This window comes from Neoarius graeffei, chromosome 11, assembly GCF_027579695.1.
Source record: "Neoarius graeffei isolate fNeoGra1 chromosome 11, fNeoGra1.pri, whole genome shotgun sequence".
Lineage (NCBI taxonomy): Eukaryota > Metazoa > Chordata > Actinopteri > Siluriformes > Ariidae > Neoarius > Neoarius graeffei.
The window spans coordinates 11,582,175-11,599,569 of NC_083579.1; the positions used below are offsets into that span (position 1 = coordinate 11,582,175).

General features: G+C 41.1%; 2 protein-coding genes across 7 annotated transcripts in view; both read left to right on the forward strand.

The window, feature by feature from the left end:
• Positions 1-1,759: 1,759 nt before the first annotated feature.
• On the forward strand, positions 1,760-3,348 carry LOC132893762 (uncharacterized). The gene is made up of 2 exons (XM_060932892.1): positions 1,760-1,843; positions 2,042-3,348. The coding sequence occupies exons 1-2, from the start codon at positions 1,808-1,810 to the stop codon at positions 2,975-2,977; spliced, it is 972 nt and encodes a 323-aa protein (XP_060788875.1). The 5' UTR covers positions 1,760-1,807; the 3' UTR covers positions 2,978-3,348.
• A 2,006-nt stretch (positions 3,349-5,354) lies between these two features.
• aftphb (aftiphilin b) overlaps positions 5,355-17,395 on the forward strand; it is a 51,334-nt gene continuing 39,293 nt past the window's right edge. For all 6 annotated transcript variants that reach the window (XM_060933412.1, XM_060933414.1, XM_060933413.1 and 3 more), the window contains exon 1: positions 5,355-5,512. The gene's annotated coding sequence lies outside the window, so the exon portion shown is untranslated. The remainder of the gene's footprint in view (positions 5,513-17,395) is intronic.

Genomic DNA, 17,395 nt, shown 5'->3' on the forward strand with positions numbered 1-17,395 from the left:
GTCAACGAGTTATGCTCTCCGCACGCCACCTGCCACTTAGGGCCGTCTCTCACAAGCTGGCACCCAGGTTCCTTGGACCCTTCCTCATCAAGAAGGTAATCAACCCATGTTCCATTAGACTGGCATTACCACTCACCATGCGACGTGTTCACCCCACCTTTCATGTATCACAGCTTAAACCTCGGGTTTCCAGTCCTTTGTTTTTTGCACTACGTTTTTTGTGTCCAGTTTTTGTCAGAACTATTTTTCATGTTTTTTCATATTAGCACTTTGTCTTTGTCTACCTCATTGTTGTCTGGATTATTTTTGCTATTTTTGTTCGTTGACTCTTTTTGGACTTTAATTAAATCATTTTTTATGCATTGGATTTTCTGGTTTGTGTTCTGCTATTGGATCCTAACTCACCACATCTTGCCACCCTTAACACTGTTGGCATAACTGGTATGACCAGCTTCATGAGGTAGTCACCTGGAATGCTTTTCACTTAACAAGTGTGCCTTGTCAATTTACTCAATGCAGTTTCTTGCTGCAACAATTGTATTTTTGCTCTCTAACACACACACAGAACTGGGTTGCTCAGCTCTCTCTCTCGATATTGGTTTCTCTCTTTGAAAGAACACAAATGACACAATTTTTTTTTTGCCCTTTTGTTTTTCCTTTTATTGTTATAACTACTACTATTACGAGCTTTATTACTACTGCCCCTACTGTTATTCCTAATGCCCCTATTTATTATTACTACTACAGCTGCTGCTACACATCTTATAGGCATGCAGTGGTACAACTAAGTCATAATAGTAATAGGATTATTATTATTGTCTGTCTAAATGTCCATGCTAAATCAGTCAGTCCAGACTTGACCTGACACTCATATGGCGTTCCTGATAAACTCATTTATTAATTTCCCACCATCATCAAGATGATTTTTGGTCATTTTTCCACCTAAAAAATAAAATCAGTCAACACAGCAGCTACATGTTGCTTTGTGGACTTAGACATTTAAGTCCACATTGTTTCAGTCCACACAGCAACACATAGCTGCTGTGTTGACTGTTTGATTTTATTTTTTTAAATAAAATCCAAAAAAGCAACAAAATATGGAATAAAAGTATTTCATGGTAAGAATGTATCTTTTGTTTCAAGAATTATTATTATAGCACTTTTCACAAATAGTTACTGTCACTTCACCGGTTTGTTTCCATTCTCAGCGAAAATTTTGTTAGATATTTTGTATAAAGTTCTTATTGAATTTGCAAAAAAGTAAAAATAAAAATGCTCTGTTTCTCAAAATCCAGCAAATGTGGATAGAATAAAACAATTATTCCGCTCAATCTCATCATACATGGTGCTACATGCCTCATTAACTATTAGCTCATGTACGACTTGATTTCATAGAATAACTGTTAAATATCTGAGCTACTTTACACCAGGAATATTAAAGAGGGATCGATACTTGGTTAAGATTCTCCTTGCAGCTGCTAAATAAGTCTTTAAATATTATCCAAGAAAGGAAGAAATTAGCATTATCACTAAGATTGAAAGAAAACTTGTTCTTAAACAAATGGGAGAAATGGAAAATATAGTCAGAGAAACTATAAGGACATTCTCCCTCTCTCTGTGCATACACTATTTCCTTTCTCTTAATGTGTCAGACCACAAGCTCCACCTCAACACAGCCCTTAAGTTTATATTTCCACAGAATGTCTGGGAGACGTGGGAGGGGATTGAGTACACGATATAAAGGCGGCGCTGGTAGGATCACAGTCATTAGTTACTTCACTTGGCTGTCTGATCCACTCTCTGAAAAATGGCAAATGTGAATATACAGCAACCTGAAATAAAGGTATGACACTAAAAACCAATATAACTTTTATATACTATAACAGTATACTTTATATACTATAATTGTAACCATGCTATATACCATATGAATAATGTATTAACTATATATACTGAGATCTTCATCATCATTCTAAAGACCTCATGTGAAAAAGATTGTGTACATAAGCTATTTTTCAGTGAGATTTGCATATATTTGTAGATTAACATCCAAGAGCGACGGAATTCACGTCTCATAGATGAGCGCTACATCTCAAGGCAGCATGTAAGTATACGAAGACTGAGAGAGCTAATACAAACAACGGACCCTAAGAATCCCATGAAGAGGTACATCAAAAGGGAACGCCGACCCTACCCAACTCCAGTTGAATTCTGGGTTTCAGATGTAGCTCATGTTACTGACAAGTCAGGATTTAAGAAGATACTGGAGTCAGAGCAGTTCATGGCTCCTGAAAGTGTGTTCTCATGGTGGGACTTAAAAATTAACAAAGAGGAGATAAGAGCAGCAGAGGAACGTTACATGAGAAATCAATGTGCAGAGCTGAATGTGCAGCAGCCATTTCTGGAGAAGTTCACCACATCACCTTCGTTCCAACCTGAGAAATCCAGATACGGTAATTATCGCTTCACATTCCCCCTCACTGATCTGATGCACTGGTACAAGGAACAGAACTGTGGAGGAGAAGAGCCGGTTCTCAGGATGTATGAGACCGTCACCTACGAACAGAAGATTGTGTACATTGTGCTGATTCACAGTCCTGAGGATAACGAACGCTTTGAAAAACATCCGCTTCTTGAAACCAGTGAGTGGGTTCATTATCAGGACGGGAAAATTATCTGGAAAGCACAAGCCATTTGTGAAATCCACCGGTATCAGTTTGATTCAGGAGAAGTGCAAAGTCTAGATTATCATCAGTTTTATGTCTGGGATCAGGTTAGTTTAGTCTTTCACTTGCCAAAAAATACTAAACCTCGTAAGGTCCTGAAAATCCCCAGTGAACGGCTTATTGAAGCCCTCGAGGCCTGTGAACTTGGCTCGGAGATAAATCTCTTGAGGAACAAAGGTCCTAAAGGCAAAGAAAGACAGGAAAGCTTCTTGGAAGCTCAGAGAATTGTGAGTGAGTTGAAAAAGAACTGAAAGTGGAGGAGAAATAAGAAGAGAGCGATGATACTGTATAAAAATGGAGGTAGACATGTGATTGTGAACGATTCAAAGTGGCAGTTAAACAGTGAAGTGGATGAAGTTCAGGCAAAAAAATTGCGAAACACATTATGTCACAGCACAAAAAATACTCATATTGTCATGTTTAACCACATATGGTTTCATATTTCTATCTAATTTCTATCAAGTCAGAAATAATCACAACTGTGTAATGTTTTGTAATCATTTTAATCAAAAACAATTCAGTATCATGCATGTGATTTGTGAATGATGCTCTTCTGGATTTATTACGAGGGCACAAATGATCATGTCTGTGCAAAATGAGAAGAATAAAAGCTTCTTTGTGATTTCATTCTCTGCGAGTTTCATTTTCTTGAGTTCAAAAGGCTGACTTTATGATGAAGTAGCTATTTTTTTTTTCATCAGACGTGTGACAACCTGCCAATAACATGTATCAACTTGGTTTTGGAAGGTGGAAGGAAACCACAGAACCTGCACACAAACACGAGCTACTGTATTTCAAATCGTGTTGTAGTAGTTATGAATATATGTCAGTAAAACACTTGCTCAGAAATGGCAGGTTTTCTCATCTCATCTCATTATCTCTAGCCGCTTTATCTTGTTCTACAGGGTCGCAGGCAAGCTGGAGCCTATCCCAGCTGACTACGGGCGAAAGGCGGGGTACACCCTGGACAAGTCGCCAGGTCATCACAGGGCTGACACATAGACACAGATAACCATTCACACCTACAGTCAATTTAGAGTCACCAGTTAACCTAACCTGCATGTCTTTGGACTGTAGGGGAAACCGGAGCACCCAGAGGAAACCCACGCGGACACAGGGAGAACATGCAAACTCCGCACAGAAAGGCCCTCGCTGGCCACAGGGCTCGAACCCGGACCTTCTTGCTGTGAGGCGACAGCGCTAACCACTACACCACCGTGCCGCCCCATGGCAGGTTTTATCTTATCTTAGGGCGTATTCACACCTACGTTGTTTGGTCCGGACCAAACGACCAAACGAACCAAATTTCCCTTGGTCCGGACCTTTTGGGTTGGTCTGAATACAAACCACCGAACTCTGGTCCAGACCAAACAAGCGGACCGAGACCGAGCTGCAAGGTCGGACTCGGGACGGACCAAAGGAACCCTGGTGCGGATCTTTTGGAGGTGTGAAAGCAAACTGGACCTAATCCGACAGTTTTGCTTTTTTGTACCTCGGGAGCTTCCGTCGTTTGTCAAGCATTATGGGAAACAGTCTTGACACTCCACCGCAAAGTGCAAACACTGTTTCGGTTGTCAAGGGAACCTTACAACAGTCATTCAGTCATTCAGACCAGTGGTAGGCTAGACTACAGAGTACAAAAAATGAGTAGGGGGCAAATGTGGGCCAAGGAAGAAACGCGTACCCTTGTGGATATATGGGCAGATGTCCACATATCTGAGCTTTTGGAGAGAAGACACAAAAATGCCGACGTGTTTGCTGTATTCAGTGAGAAAATGAAGGAGAAGGGGTTCACGCGCTCCCCAGAACAATGTCAGCTAAAAGTGAAGAAACTCCGTCAGACCTACATTAAAATCAGGGACATTCTTTCAAAAAGTGGCGGTACTAGCGACTTGCGTGAAGAGCCAGAACTGTCACAACATGATGTGCGCTCATCAGCGCTATCCTCCGTAGCCGCCTTACCCTTTGTTGTCGTCGTTGATAAATTACTTGTACAACAGCATAGTAATCGCACAATTGTGGAAACAGTAAAAACTGGAAAAAACATATAGCTTTGATGACATTAAAAAGAATAACAGCACGGAAAGCCTCCATGACTACTTTTGAACTTAACGCTTTGTGTGCGTGTCGCCTCTGACCAATAGCTGAACGACCTCAGGGCGCGTGGCTTTGTTGACAGATTTTGGTCCGCTTACTAAAATGCACAGTGTGAAAGCGAACCGCATCAAAATGAAAAAATAAAAAAAACATTTGGTTCGGACCAAAGCAAGTGAACTATCGAACTATCCTGGTCTGAATACACCTTTAATTATTTCTGTGGAACTGAACACTTACAGTATCCTACATCCTAATACTTTAATTGAAGTTTTCAGCAATTGGGATAATCTGAATATCAGGTATATTTATGTTACCATCACATACGATAATGTAAGACGTCAATAACAAAGCAAATCGTTTGAAAACCGATTGAACATGAAGCAGGTTACAAGATTTATCAGCTTTGACCAGGATTTCTCCATTGTGTCTCGTCCCTTCCAATATGGCGGACGTGTTGACGTATATGCGATGCTAACATCAGTATCTCTCCCCCCCCCCCCCCCCCCCCTCCTTAGCAACGAAAACCTGCTGTACTATGGCATGCTGGGAAAAGAGACCTATTTTAGAGGTGGACAGAAATGAACTTTACCGACTAATTACGGTCTGCTTTCAGGGGAAAAAGTGGATTATTGCGCTTATTTTGTTAATTTAGTGAAAATGTCGTCATTATGTCTCAAAGCTAAATGAAGGTAAGAGTGTCAGCGCGTGAAGCTGCAGCTCTCTATTTACATTTTTCATGTTTATATTATTGACAGGTGACATTAATGTTAGACAGAGAGCTCGCTGGAGAGCTAATATGATACTTATTTAACTTGACAGTTAATTGTTTAACTTGGTGTTAATAGATATTAAAACAGTTGTTGCTATTTTACATTCATGGAATTGTGACGAATTAGCAAATTAGCTACTTGACTGTTTCCCTCCCCACCCGTATTCCGATAAAACCCGCCTCCTCGTCAGGATTGGTTAACATTTCAGAGCTCTGCAGCAGACTGCACGCGAGTTGGAAACGGTATCCAATCGAAGCGCACGAACGGCGGCGGAGCCAGCCAATCCTGGCTCAGAAGGTGGGATTTGTCCTAATACGAGTGCAGGCTTTTCGTCAGTGTTTTGTAAACACCCGAGACTGCTGGTGTTTCTGTAACTGAACCTTATTTGACCTTACAGAAGGCTCGGGTCCGAATTAAATACCCGAGGAGATACAGGATATCCATAATGCACTCTTCCTACTGTGTGTAAATAAATAAAACCACATTCACTGGATATGAGCAATCGCGTGCTCTGATTGGTTACTCTGCTACTAGGATATCAGCTCATATACCGTGAGTGGAGAAAAACAAAATGGCGGAACTTGTTGCTGAACCAACACGTTCTATAACACGAGTTATAGATTTCTATTTCATGACTTCTACGTTATCGAGTCGGTACGAAAACATTTTAGAGTCCAAACATTGGTTTTGCAACACAATTAAATGAGAGCTGAAGTCATTTTTAAACTTGCTTTATTTCTTAATTAACATCTCGTCTCATTATCTCTAGCCGCTTTATCCTGTTCTACAGGGTTGCAGGTAGGGATGGCGAAAACTAAAAAAAAATCTTGACCGACCACTGAGCCTCATTAGTCGGTTAAAGTCAGTTAATCTACAAGTTTAAACAGGGATGCAAACGGCGCGCCTTTTTCACGGCTCGTGCAGATCCGATTTTTTTTTTTAGGGGGGGCGTTGGAGTGTCTGAATAATTTCATCAGAGTAAATTCTGTATTAAAATTACTACATAAGCAAATGCCGTTACAGTCCATGAAAAAGCCGTGAAAAAGTCGGCATCTGCGGCTTTAGTTTGCGTGGAGAGATATGATCTGCAATAACATGCATTGTTGGCTACAGACCGAAACATACTTTCAGAATGCACTGGCCAAGGCAGGACTAAACTCCATGTGCCTTCTAATAATAATTTTAAAAAAAAAAAACAGAATAGTAATTTGTAAGCTAAAAAGCCTGTGTCTACACTTTTCTTTCACAGAGTGGCAGCGGGAGGGCGGGACATGACTGAATGGGTGTTTCTGATTTGTCAGCTGTCTTTAACTGGGGCGGGAGGGCGGGACATGACTGAATGGATGTTTCTGATTTGTCAGCTGTCTTTAACTGGGACAGGAGGGCGGGACATGACTGATTGGGTGTTTCTGATTTGTCAGCTGTCGTCCTTACACTTCATGGCACGCCCCAAGCGTTTACAAACACAGAATTCCAGGTTCTCCGCTCCAAAATCGGCAGCTTCAAAACAATTGATTTTTTTTTTTTTTTTCACCGACAACCAAAAAAAAAAATTAACTGGTTGACATTGATTCGGTCAACCACCGGTCAAACGGTCATCGGTTAACATCCCTAGTCGCAGGCAAGCTGGAGCCTATCCCAGCTGACTATGGGCAAAAGGCGGGGTACACCCTGGACAAGTCGCCAGATCATCACAGGGCTGACACATAGACACAGACAACCATTCACACTCACATTCACACCTACGGTCAATTTAGAGTCACCAGTTAACCTAACCTGCATGTCTTTGGACTGTGGGGGAAACCGGAGCACCCGGAGGAAACCCACGCGGACACAGGGAGAACATGCAAACTCCGCACAGAAAGGCCCTCGCCGGCCATGGGGCTCGAACCCGGACCTTCTTGCTGTGAGGCGACAGCGCTAACCACTACACCACCGTGCCACCTCTTAATTAACGTGTTATTCAGTTACGTTTTCGGTTTTAGTAACCTTATATCATGACTCGTATTGGCAACTAATTGCAATTAAGTGTTATACTTATCAGCCTATTCGGTTTTTAGCCGTGTTGAATTTAGTTCGTTTGGTCCACGGCAGGCGTCGCTTATCCGCGCGATCTTCACGAGACTTGTACGAGACTTCTAAACGTGAAGAAGTGTCAGCCAGGTGTCCGTGCCGCCATTCTGAAAACTGTCTTCCAAACGAAATATTGTACAAAAACAAGTTTAAATGATGATTACTGCTGACTTTTTTTTTTTTTTTTTTTTCAAACTTTCCTGATTGCTATCAAAACAAACAAAACTTCTGGCTTGATTGTCAGCATTCGAAAGACGGTGTGCGCGTCTTTTGTTTCCGAAATCGCTCCCTGCTCACTATATAGTGTGGACGCCGTTTTGTAGTGCTGTTCGAAACATTAGTGAGGATTATTTACACCCTATATAGTGCACTCAAAGTATCACATAATGCATCACGAAAACTAGTGTACCACGATGGTCACTAACAAAAGCAATAGGTCCCATCATGCATTGCGGTTGTGCTGAAAAAAATCAAATTAAAAGTCTCAAATTTGATTTAATAAAAGGCAGTGGCAAAGAAGAAAGTATTCAGACTTGATGTAAAAAAAAAAACTGAAAGATGCAGGTACTTTGTATTTATTAATGTGGGAAATACGCTCAGGATGATATGGATTTATTATTTTGAAAACCCACCAGCCGACTGATCCGACATGTTTTAATTGTGCAACAGTAGTGACGTAAATACCAGTGCGGTGGACTAGTTTCCGAAAGAGTTTTTTCATTTTACCAATGAGCTCACTATATAGTCCTCTATATTGTAATTCCCTATATAGAGAGCACTGAGCGGTTTTGGACACAGGGTCGGTCACTTTGATTTCCGCTGTACGTTTTACTTCCGTCCTATGATGTCTTGCACAGGTCTCGGCAAATCTTGTTTACATTAATATATATTAATGTTGAAACATTTCATTCCATTATTTTTGAAGGCATCTTTGCTCTACAGCATTTCATTGCATGTGCCTAAGATTTTTGCCCAGTACTGTGTGTGTGTGTGTGTGTGTGTGTGTGTGTGTGTGTGTGTGTGTGTAGGTATGAATGTACCAGGTGGTGCAACATCATCATTAAACACCTGTAGGGATTAAAATGATTCTCACATTCTCTGCTTTTTATAATATTACTGTGTACCCTACGTGTTGTTCAGACTCTAATCCAATGTACGTTTTAATTTCTTCATAAGAACACCACACTAATACTGGGTTACACGGTCTTTACTCTAGGAACAGTTTTCTTTCTTCATGTTAAGCATTCGGGATAGGCTCCAGCTTGCCTGCGACCCTGTAGAATAGGATAAAGCGGCTAGAGATAATGAGATGAGATGTTAAGGATTCCACAATACATAAGAACACACAGCCTTTGAGATTCTGCTCCAAGTCGATGCGGTTTTATCACATATTTGCTCAGCTCCCTTTCAACCACATCCCAGAGGCACTCTGCTAAAGGCAAATCTGAAGACTGGGAAGGTTGCCGAAGTACACCGAACTCACTGTCATATTCATGGAAGCGGTTTTTAGATGATGGGTAAATTGTTGCTATAAATTGATGCGTGTGGTTTGCAGAAATATTCAGATCTGCTGCAGCATTCAAATTTTATATTGATATTTACAGCATAATGCCCCATTGGCACTTGGCATGCACCAAGGACACACTCCCCACATGGTAACACCCCTGGTGAAAATCTTTCAAGGATCTGTAAAGTCCTTTGTGAGGGTCTTTGAGGATCTCAACAAAGATCCTCAAGGATCTTCAAAGTTCTTTTCAAGATCTTCAGGGATCTTTTAACTTCTTGCCAAGATCTTCAGTGATCTCCAAAGATCTTTAAAGTTCTTGACAATATCTTCAAGGATCTACAGAGATCTTTTAATGTCTTGCCAAGATCTTCAAGGATCTTCAGTTTTCTTGCCACGATCTTCAAGGATCTACCAGAGTCTTCAAGGATGTTTAGAATTCTTGTCCAGCTCTTGAAAGTTCTTGCCAAGATCTTCGAGGATCTACAAAGATCTTTTAACGTCTTGCCAAGATCTTCAAGGATCTTTTAGAATTCTTGTCCAGATCTTTAAAGTTCTTTTCAAGGTCTTCAAGGATCTTTAGAATGCTTGTCAAGATCTTCAAGGATTTTTTTTTAAATATTCTTGACAAGATCTACAAGAATCTTTAAAAAAAAAAAAAACACACACACATTCAATTCCAAATAAAACAATTCTTTATTGATGCTATCATAACGCGTCATGAACACAAAGTTATGTTGAACATTCAGGAAAAAGCAAACAGATTGATGAGGATATTATGTTGCCATCTGTTTGCTTTTTCCTGAATGTTCAACATAACCTATCAGGAACACAAGTTATGTGACAATAGCATCAATAAAGTGAAGTTTTTCACCAGGGACCACCTCCACCAGGCAAGTTGAGATCCGTGGTTTCTGGCATGTGCAAACCAACAAACGCATCGAACAACAACGACGATGATGATGCCATGATGAAAGTAAGGTGGGGTTTACATTAGACCGTATCAGCGGATCATCAGATTAACGTTTTTAAAACGATTAGCCTGCACACAGCAACACCAATACACGATTCGCGTGCACACAGCAACACCAATACACGGATACGCTCGGCTCCGCAGGCATCCTGCGCTCCAAATCACTCCGCCCTGAACAGCGAGTGCCCTCTGGAGGGTGCGCACTCCGGCCCTGCGCAGCTCACAGAGCGCGCGAGTATAGCGCACGAGCAGTGATTCGGGACTAAGCCGCTGTGTGTGTGATCTCAGTGCATATCACTTACCACTTGCAAGTGGAAGGATGGCAAGCCTAAAGACAATCATAACTACACAATGGGCAGTATTTGCATCAGTATTTGCAGTATTTTCATACTTTTATACTCTTTAATGAAAGGTGATACAAGGCGGAAGTCCACGCCGTTTTTCAGCAGTCACGTCACATGACCAACGCCAGCGAATCAGGAAGGTGGATGTCACAGTGACGTTGTCCAATGACGACGCCAGCTAGAGCTCAGCACAGCGTATCCGCGTATTCTCAATGTTTACACAGCACCGGATCAGACACGATCTGGATTGAATACGTGGACCCTGGCGGATTCCCGTTTCCCGGCGTTTCCAGGCGGTTTAATGTAAACGGACAGTGCATCCGCGAAGAAAACGAGACAGATACGGTCTAATGTAAACTTGGCCTAACTGAGATCACATTCTTTTTGATGTTTAATGTGAACATTAACCAAAGCTCTTGACCTGTATCTGCATGATTTTATGCTTTGCTTTACTCTGCTGCCACATGATCACGAAAATCCCTGAGACTCTGATGCAGATTTTAAAGCACCGCTTGATTAGAAGTCAAATTTGCACAGGTGTAAATCAGCCCACAGGCTCCAGGTCCACCACAAGCCTGATGAGGATGAAGGTGCTTGCTGGAGATGAATGAATGAATGAATGAATTTAGTGTAGTGGGTTGTACCATCGTTATCACAAGCAACACAAATGCTCACATACTACAGATTAAGATATTAATGCTGAAAAATCTCAAGAGCTGTTCAAAAGTTTGCATCTGCCTTTCTAAATGTGATCTTAATCAGGTTTAATAAGCTGCTTGCTCATTTGCTTCTATACCTGCCTCCAACCTCATTCAAATAATGATCCACACCCTTCTTCTTGTTCTTGTTCTCCATTCTTACCCAGCAGCCATGGGGGATGCTAACATTTGCATTGTTGGGTATTGACAGGATAACCGTACACTCGATTTGGCACTTGACTTGTGAATCAAATAAGTTTAGTGGTAGCAAAAGAGGCTGGTTTGAGATCCAGTCAGTTGGATCTGTGGATTGAGTTTCAGCATCTGTGAAGACAAAGAGACGGATTGGTTTACTTGAGATCAGTTTCCTCTTTCTAACCGTGTGCGGGTTGGTTTTTGGCAGAGACGTACGTAATTGTCAACAACATCCCTCAAATCAGTCAAATTCTTATTAAAATTCCAAATGAAACATCACTGTGAACGGAAATCTGCGGAAAGCATATTATTTCCAATCAGGACTAGACTTGAAGAGCTTTCTAAAACGTATCCCGGTGGTTTAAATATTTTCATCTTATGATCGTGCATCATTTACATGTATTACGACTTTGTCCTCTGCTGTATCTGACACCTGATGAAGCATAGTCTCCTCACGAGTCTTATCGTAAGATGGCCATTTCAGCAGGTAAATAATAAATGGGCTGTCTCTGATCTGGCTTATTTAAGACCTTTGCCACTCCAGCGAAGGGCTGAATTTTGGCCCAATCCCAATTCTAATTTCTACCCCTACCCCTCCCCCTTCCCCTTGGCCCTTCCCCTTGAAACTGAGCTACAAGGGATAGGGCTTGAAATTCAACCCTTACGTATTGGGATAGCCCTTCAACGATCGCATACGTCATCGTGTACCTCCGTCAGCGTTTACGTTAGCAAAACGCGACCAAATGCGTCATTGGCTGCGACCAGCCGCTACAGTCAGAGCCAGAGGCAGAACCAGAAATCTCTGCTGGCAGGGTGTGATTTGTTAACTAACACCACTGAATGGGATATCTTTGGCGCTTCGTGCACCACATCCGACAGAATGAGGTGTCAGAACACTCATGTAAACAATAAAAGCGAGAATAACAGAACAAAATGTATGCAGTCAAGCAACCGAAAACAATACTCACTCCCAAAGCTTTTTAGCAGCAGCTTGGATTTCAGAAATCGCTGCTCATTCTCAGCTCGAAAGCGAATCAAGCGGCGTGTTTCCTCTGGATAACAACTTAAAACACGTAAATAATGGAGAAAATACATTTATGACAATCTTTCGCCGCGGGAACCGCCATCTTTCTGAAATCCGCATGAAATCTCGCTGAAATCCGCATGGCATTGTGGGAAATCACTCAAACCCCTTCGTTCGGAGTCAGCTCCAGGAAAATCTCCGTTTGGAGGGGTACAGAAGCCCTACCCCTTCCCCTACCCCTCCGCGTTAACTGGGATTGGGATACCCCTACCCCTTCACGTGAACGCGCAAAATGGAGGGGAAGGGCCAAGGGGTTGGTCCAAGGGGTGAAATGGGATTCGGCCTTGGTTTACATCAGCTCCGGACGATCATACAACAGCTACCAACTGGGCTAACGTGCTTCCTCTGAGACACATAAAGCAAGAACTTTTTACTTTTCAAATAGCTGCTCATACTGCATCACAGGACAACGTAACACTATTGCGCTATCTACCTCCTGCCACATACTTGAGTTCATGGATGCCCATGATTGGCTGTGGCATCATCGGGGGGAAAATTATAACAAAGTTTAAACATGCATCTAATGTTTTATACTTGTTACCTGATTATATTTATTCTATCCACATTCACTGGATATGAGCAATCGCATGCTCTGATTGGCTGCTCTACTACTAGGATATCGGCTCATGCCATGAGTAGAGAAAAATAAAATGGCGGAGCGTGTTGCTGAACCAACCGAGGACGAAATAAAAACTACTCGAAAACAAAATGGAATAAAAGTATTTGATGGTAAGAACGTATTTTTTTTTTCCCAAGAATTATTATTATATAATTTTTCACAAATTGCTACTGTTATTTTGCTGGTTTTTACATTCGAAGCGGAAATTTTGTCGGAAGTTTTGCATAAAGTTTTTATTTATCGAATTTGCAAAATTTATAAAAATTCTCTCTCAAAATCCAGTGATATGAATAGAATAAAACCGTTATTCTACTCAGTCTCGTCATACATGGCTTATAGTCAACTCGGTGCTATGCGCTTCGTCGGCTGTCATCTCATGTACGACTCGATTTCATGGAATAACTGTTTTACGTATAAGACTATTTCTACAAACGTCATTTTATACACCATGTAATCTCAGATTAATAGTATAAGATGAAGTAGCAGTGATTTTCTAACCTCTCAATTACACATCTGTGTTGCAGTAGGCCGTATCATAAAAGGTAAAAAATGAAGGTATTTCTCAGAAAGGAAATCCATGCTTCCTCTTCTGCAAAAGTAACTTCCTCTTAATCTTGATTCAGGCAAGATCTCTCCTAAGCATGCTGTTTTTTCAGAACCAACACAGTGGCATGAACATTTATTAGTGCCTACATTAAGCACCAAACAAAGGCTGGAAGACTCCCCGTACATGTTAAGATCTGCTGCTTGGGATATTACAGTGTGCCAAAACTTTAAAATCTGGTGGACCGAATCATTAGTGTGCCACATCCTCTGTCTGTGTGAACAACATACCAGTGTTGATACAGCAAACATATAGTGAATATACCGCGGACACACAGCAAACTCTCTTGCACTGAACTAATGCAGTGTTCAAAAACACGTCTGAGGCTACAGAGAGTTGCATGACTCTGATGGTGCAACAAGCTAACAGTAATGTTGTTTCAGACACGTCCCTTTTGTAAGTCACGCTAGTGAAAGTTGGGACATTGTGTAAAACAAATAAAAACTGAATGTGAAGATTTGCAAATCATGGGAACCCTATATTTCATTGAAAATGGTACAAAAACAACATATCAAATGTTGAAACTGAGAAATTTTGTTTTTTGAGCAACGTATGCTTATTTTGAATTTGATGTCAGCACCATGTTTCAAAAAAAGTTGGATCAAAGACAACAAAAGACTGAAAGTTATGTAATGCTAGAAAAAAATTAGTTAGGTTAATTGGCAACAGGTCAGTAAGATGATTGGGTATAAAAAGAGCATCCCGGAGAGGCGGAGACTTTCAGAAGTAAAGATGGGGAGGGGTTCACCGTTCTGTGCAACAATTTAATAACCTTCCTCAATGTAAAACTGCAGAGAATTTAGGCATCACATCATCTATGGTCCATAATATCATTAAAAGCTTCAGAGAATCTGGAGAAATCTCTGTATGCAAGAAACAAGGCTGAAAACTGACATTGGATGCCTGTGATCTTCAGGCCCTCAGGAGACACTGCATTAAAAGCAGACACGTGTCTGTAGTGGAAATCACTGTACAGGCTCAGGAACACTTCAGAAAGCCATCGTTTGTGAAAACAGTTCATTACTGCATCCACAAATGCAAGTTAAAACCAGATATAAACAATATCTAGAAACACCGCCACCTTCTCTGGGCCCGAGTTCTTTTACGATGGACTGAGGCGAAGTGGAAAATTGTCCTGAGGTCTGACGAATCAAAAGTAGAAATTCTTTTTAGAAATCATGGACCCCACGTCCTCCAGGCTAAAGAGGTGAGGGACCATCCAGCTTATCAGTGCACAGTTCAAAATCCAGCGTCTGTGATGGTATGAGGGTGCATTAGTGCACATGACATGGGGAGCTTGTACATCTGGGAAGGCATCATTAATGCTGAATGATATCTACACGTTTCAGAGCAATATGCTGCCGTCCAGACAAAATCTTTTTCAGGGAAAGCCTTCCTTCTTTCAGTAAGACAATGCCAAATCACTTTCTCCACATACAGTTAGGTCCATATATATATTTGGACACTGACACAAATTTTGTTTTTTTACCTCTTTACTGAAACATATTCAAGTTATAGTTATATAATGGACATGGACATAAAGTCCCGACTTTCAGCTTTCATTTGAGGGTATCCACATTAAAATTGGATGAAGGGTTTAGGAGTTTCAGCTCCTTAACATGTGCCACCCTGTTTTTAAAGGGACCAAAAGTAATTGGACAATTGACTCAAAGGCTATTTCATGGGCAGGTGTGGGCAATTCCTTCATTATGTCATTCTCAATTAAGCAGATAAAAGGCCTGGAGCTGATTTGAGGTGTGGTGCTTGCATTTGGAAGATTTTGCTGTGAAGAAAACATGCGGTCAAAGGAGCTCTCCATGCAGGTGAAACAAGCCATCCTTAAGCTGCGAAAACAGAAAAAACCCATCTGAGAAATTGCTACAATATTAGGAGTGGCAAAATCTACAGTTTGGTACATCCTGAGAGAGAGAGAGAGAGAGAAAGAAAGAAAGCACTGGTGAACTCATCAATGCAAAAAGACCTGGACACTCACAGAAGACAACAGTAGTGGATGATCGCAGAATAATTTCCATGGTGAAGAGAAACCCCTTCACAACAGCCAACCAAGTGAACAACACTCTCCAGGAGGTAGGCCTATCAATATCCAAATCTACCATAAAGGGAAGACAGCATGAAAGTAAATACAGAGGGTTCACTGCATGGTGCAAGCCACTCATAAGCCTCAAGAATAAAAAGGCTAGATTGGACTTTGCTAAAAAACATCTAAAAAAGCCAGCACAGCTCTGGAAGAACATTCTTTGGACAGATGAAACCAAGATCAACCTCTACCAGAATGATAGAAAAAAGTATGGCGAAGGCATGGTACAGCTCATGAACCAAAGCATACCACATCATCTGTAAAACATGGCAGAGGCAGTGTGATGGCTTGGGCATGCATGGCTGCCAGTGGCACTGGGTCACTAGTGTTTATTGATGATGTGACACAGGACAGAAGCAGCCGGATGAATTCTGAGGTATTCAGGGACATACTGTGTGCTCAAATCCAGCCAAACTGATTGGTCGGCGTTTCATAATACAGATGGACAATGACCCAAAACATAAAGCCAAAGCAACCCAGGAGTTTATTAAAGCAAAGAAGTGGAATATTCTTGAATGGCCAAGTCAGTCACCTGATCTCAACCCAATTGAGCATGCATTTCACTTGTTAAAGACTATACTTCAGACAGAAAGGCCCACAAACAGACAGCAACTGAAAACCACTGCAGTAAAGGCCTGGCAGAGCATTCTGGTGATGTCCATGAGTTCAAGACTTCAGGCAGTCATTGCCAACAAAGGGTTTTCAACCAAGTATTAGAATTGAACATTTTAGTTACAATTACTTAATTTGTCCAATTACTTTTGAGCCCCTGAAATGAAGGGATTGTGTTTAAAAAATGCTTTAGTTCCTCACATTTTTTATGCAATCATTTTGTTCAACCCACTGAATTAAAGCTGAAAGTCTGAACTTCAACTGCATCTGAATTGTTTTGTTCACAATTCATTGTGGTAATGTACAGAACCAAAATTAGAAAAATGTTGCCTCTGTCCAAATATTTATGGACCCAACTGTATTAAAACTGCACAGCTCCGTAGTAAGAGTCCAGGTGCTAAACTGGTCTGCCTCCAGTCAAGACCTGTCTCCCATTAAAACATTTGGTGCATTATGAAGCGCAAAATATGACAAAGGAGACCCCAAACTGTTGAGCAACTGAAACTGTATATGAGCAATTCCAGCGTTATGGACGTGACACTTGAACTCAAAATGGCAACAAATGACCCAGTGCATGTTTTATTGTCTCCCAGTATTTAAACAGGTGTTGCACATTTTAAGGCTGTACCATACTGGAGAAGTGATAGAACAAGAACAATTCCCATAGTACATCTAGGGCATGCCAGAAAATGCCAATAAAAGATGCGTTATGGATGTGACAGAAAAAGTATCACTTTTCTTGGGTGACTGTACATTTTTATCAAACTCTGTGAAATTGTAAACCTAATGTCGAAATGGAGATATCCATTTGATAGAGGGGTCCAAGGTGAATATTAAAAAAAAATCTTTGTTTAAAATATTTTGGATTTCATGCAGAGTTTCGGAAGGAAAAGTCAGCGTTATGGATGTGACAAAATTCCGTTATGGATGTGACGCGTCTGAAATAGACATGGCATATGTTTAGAAAATCAGCAATTTAACCACCATAATCCTTTGAA

Coding starts and splice junctions, on each gene's coding strand:
- LOC132893762 (XM_060932892.1), top strand. CDS start 1,808: ATGGCAAATGTGAATATACAGCAACCTGAAATAAAG. Junction 1,844..2,041: donor TACAGCAACCTGAAATAAAG/GTATGACACTAA, acceptor ATATATTTGTAG/ATTAACATCCAAGAGCGACG.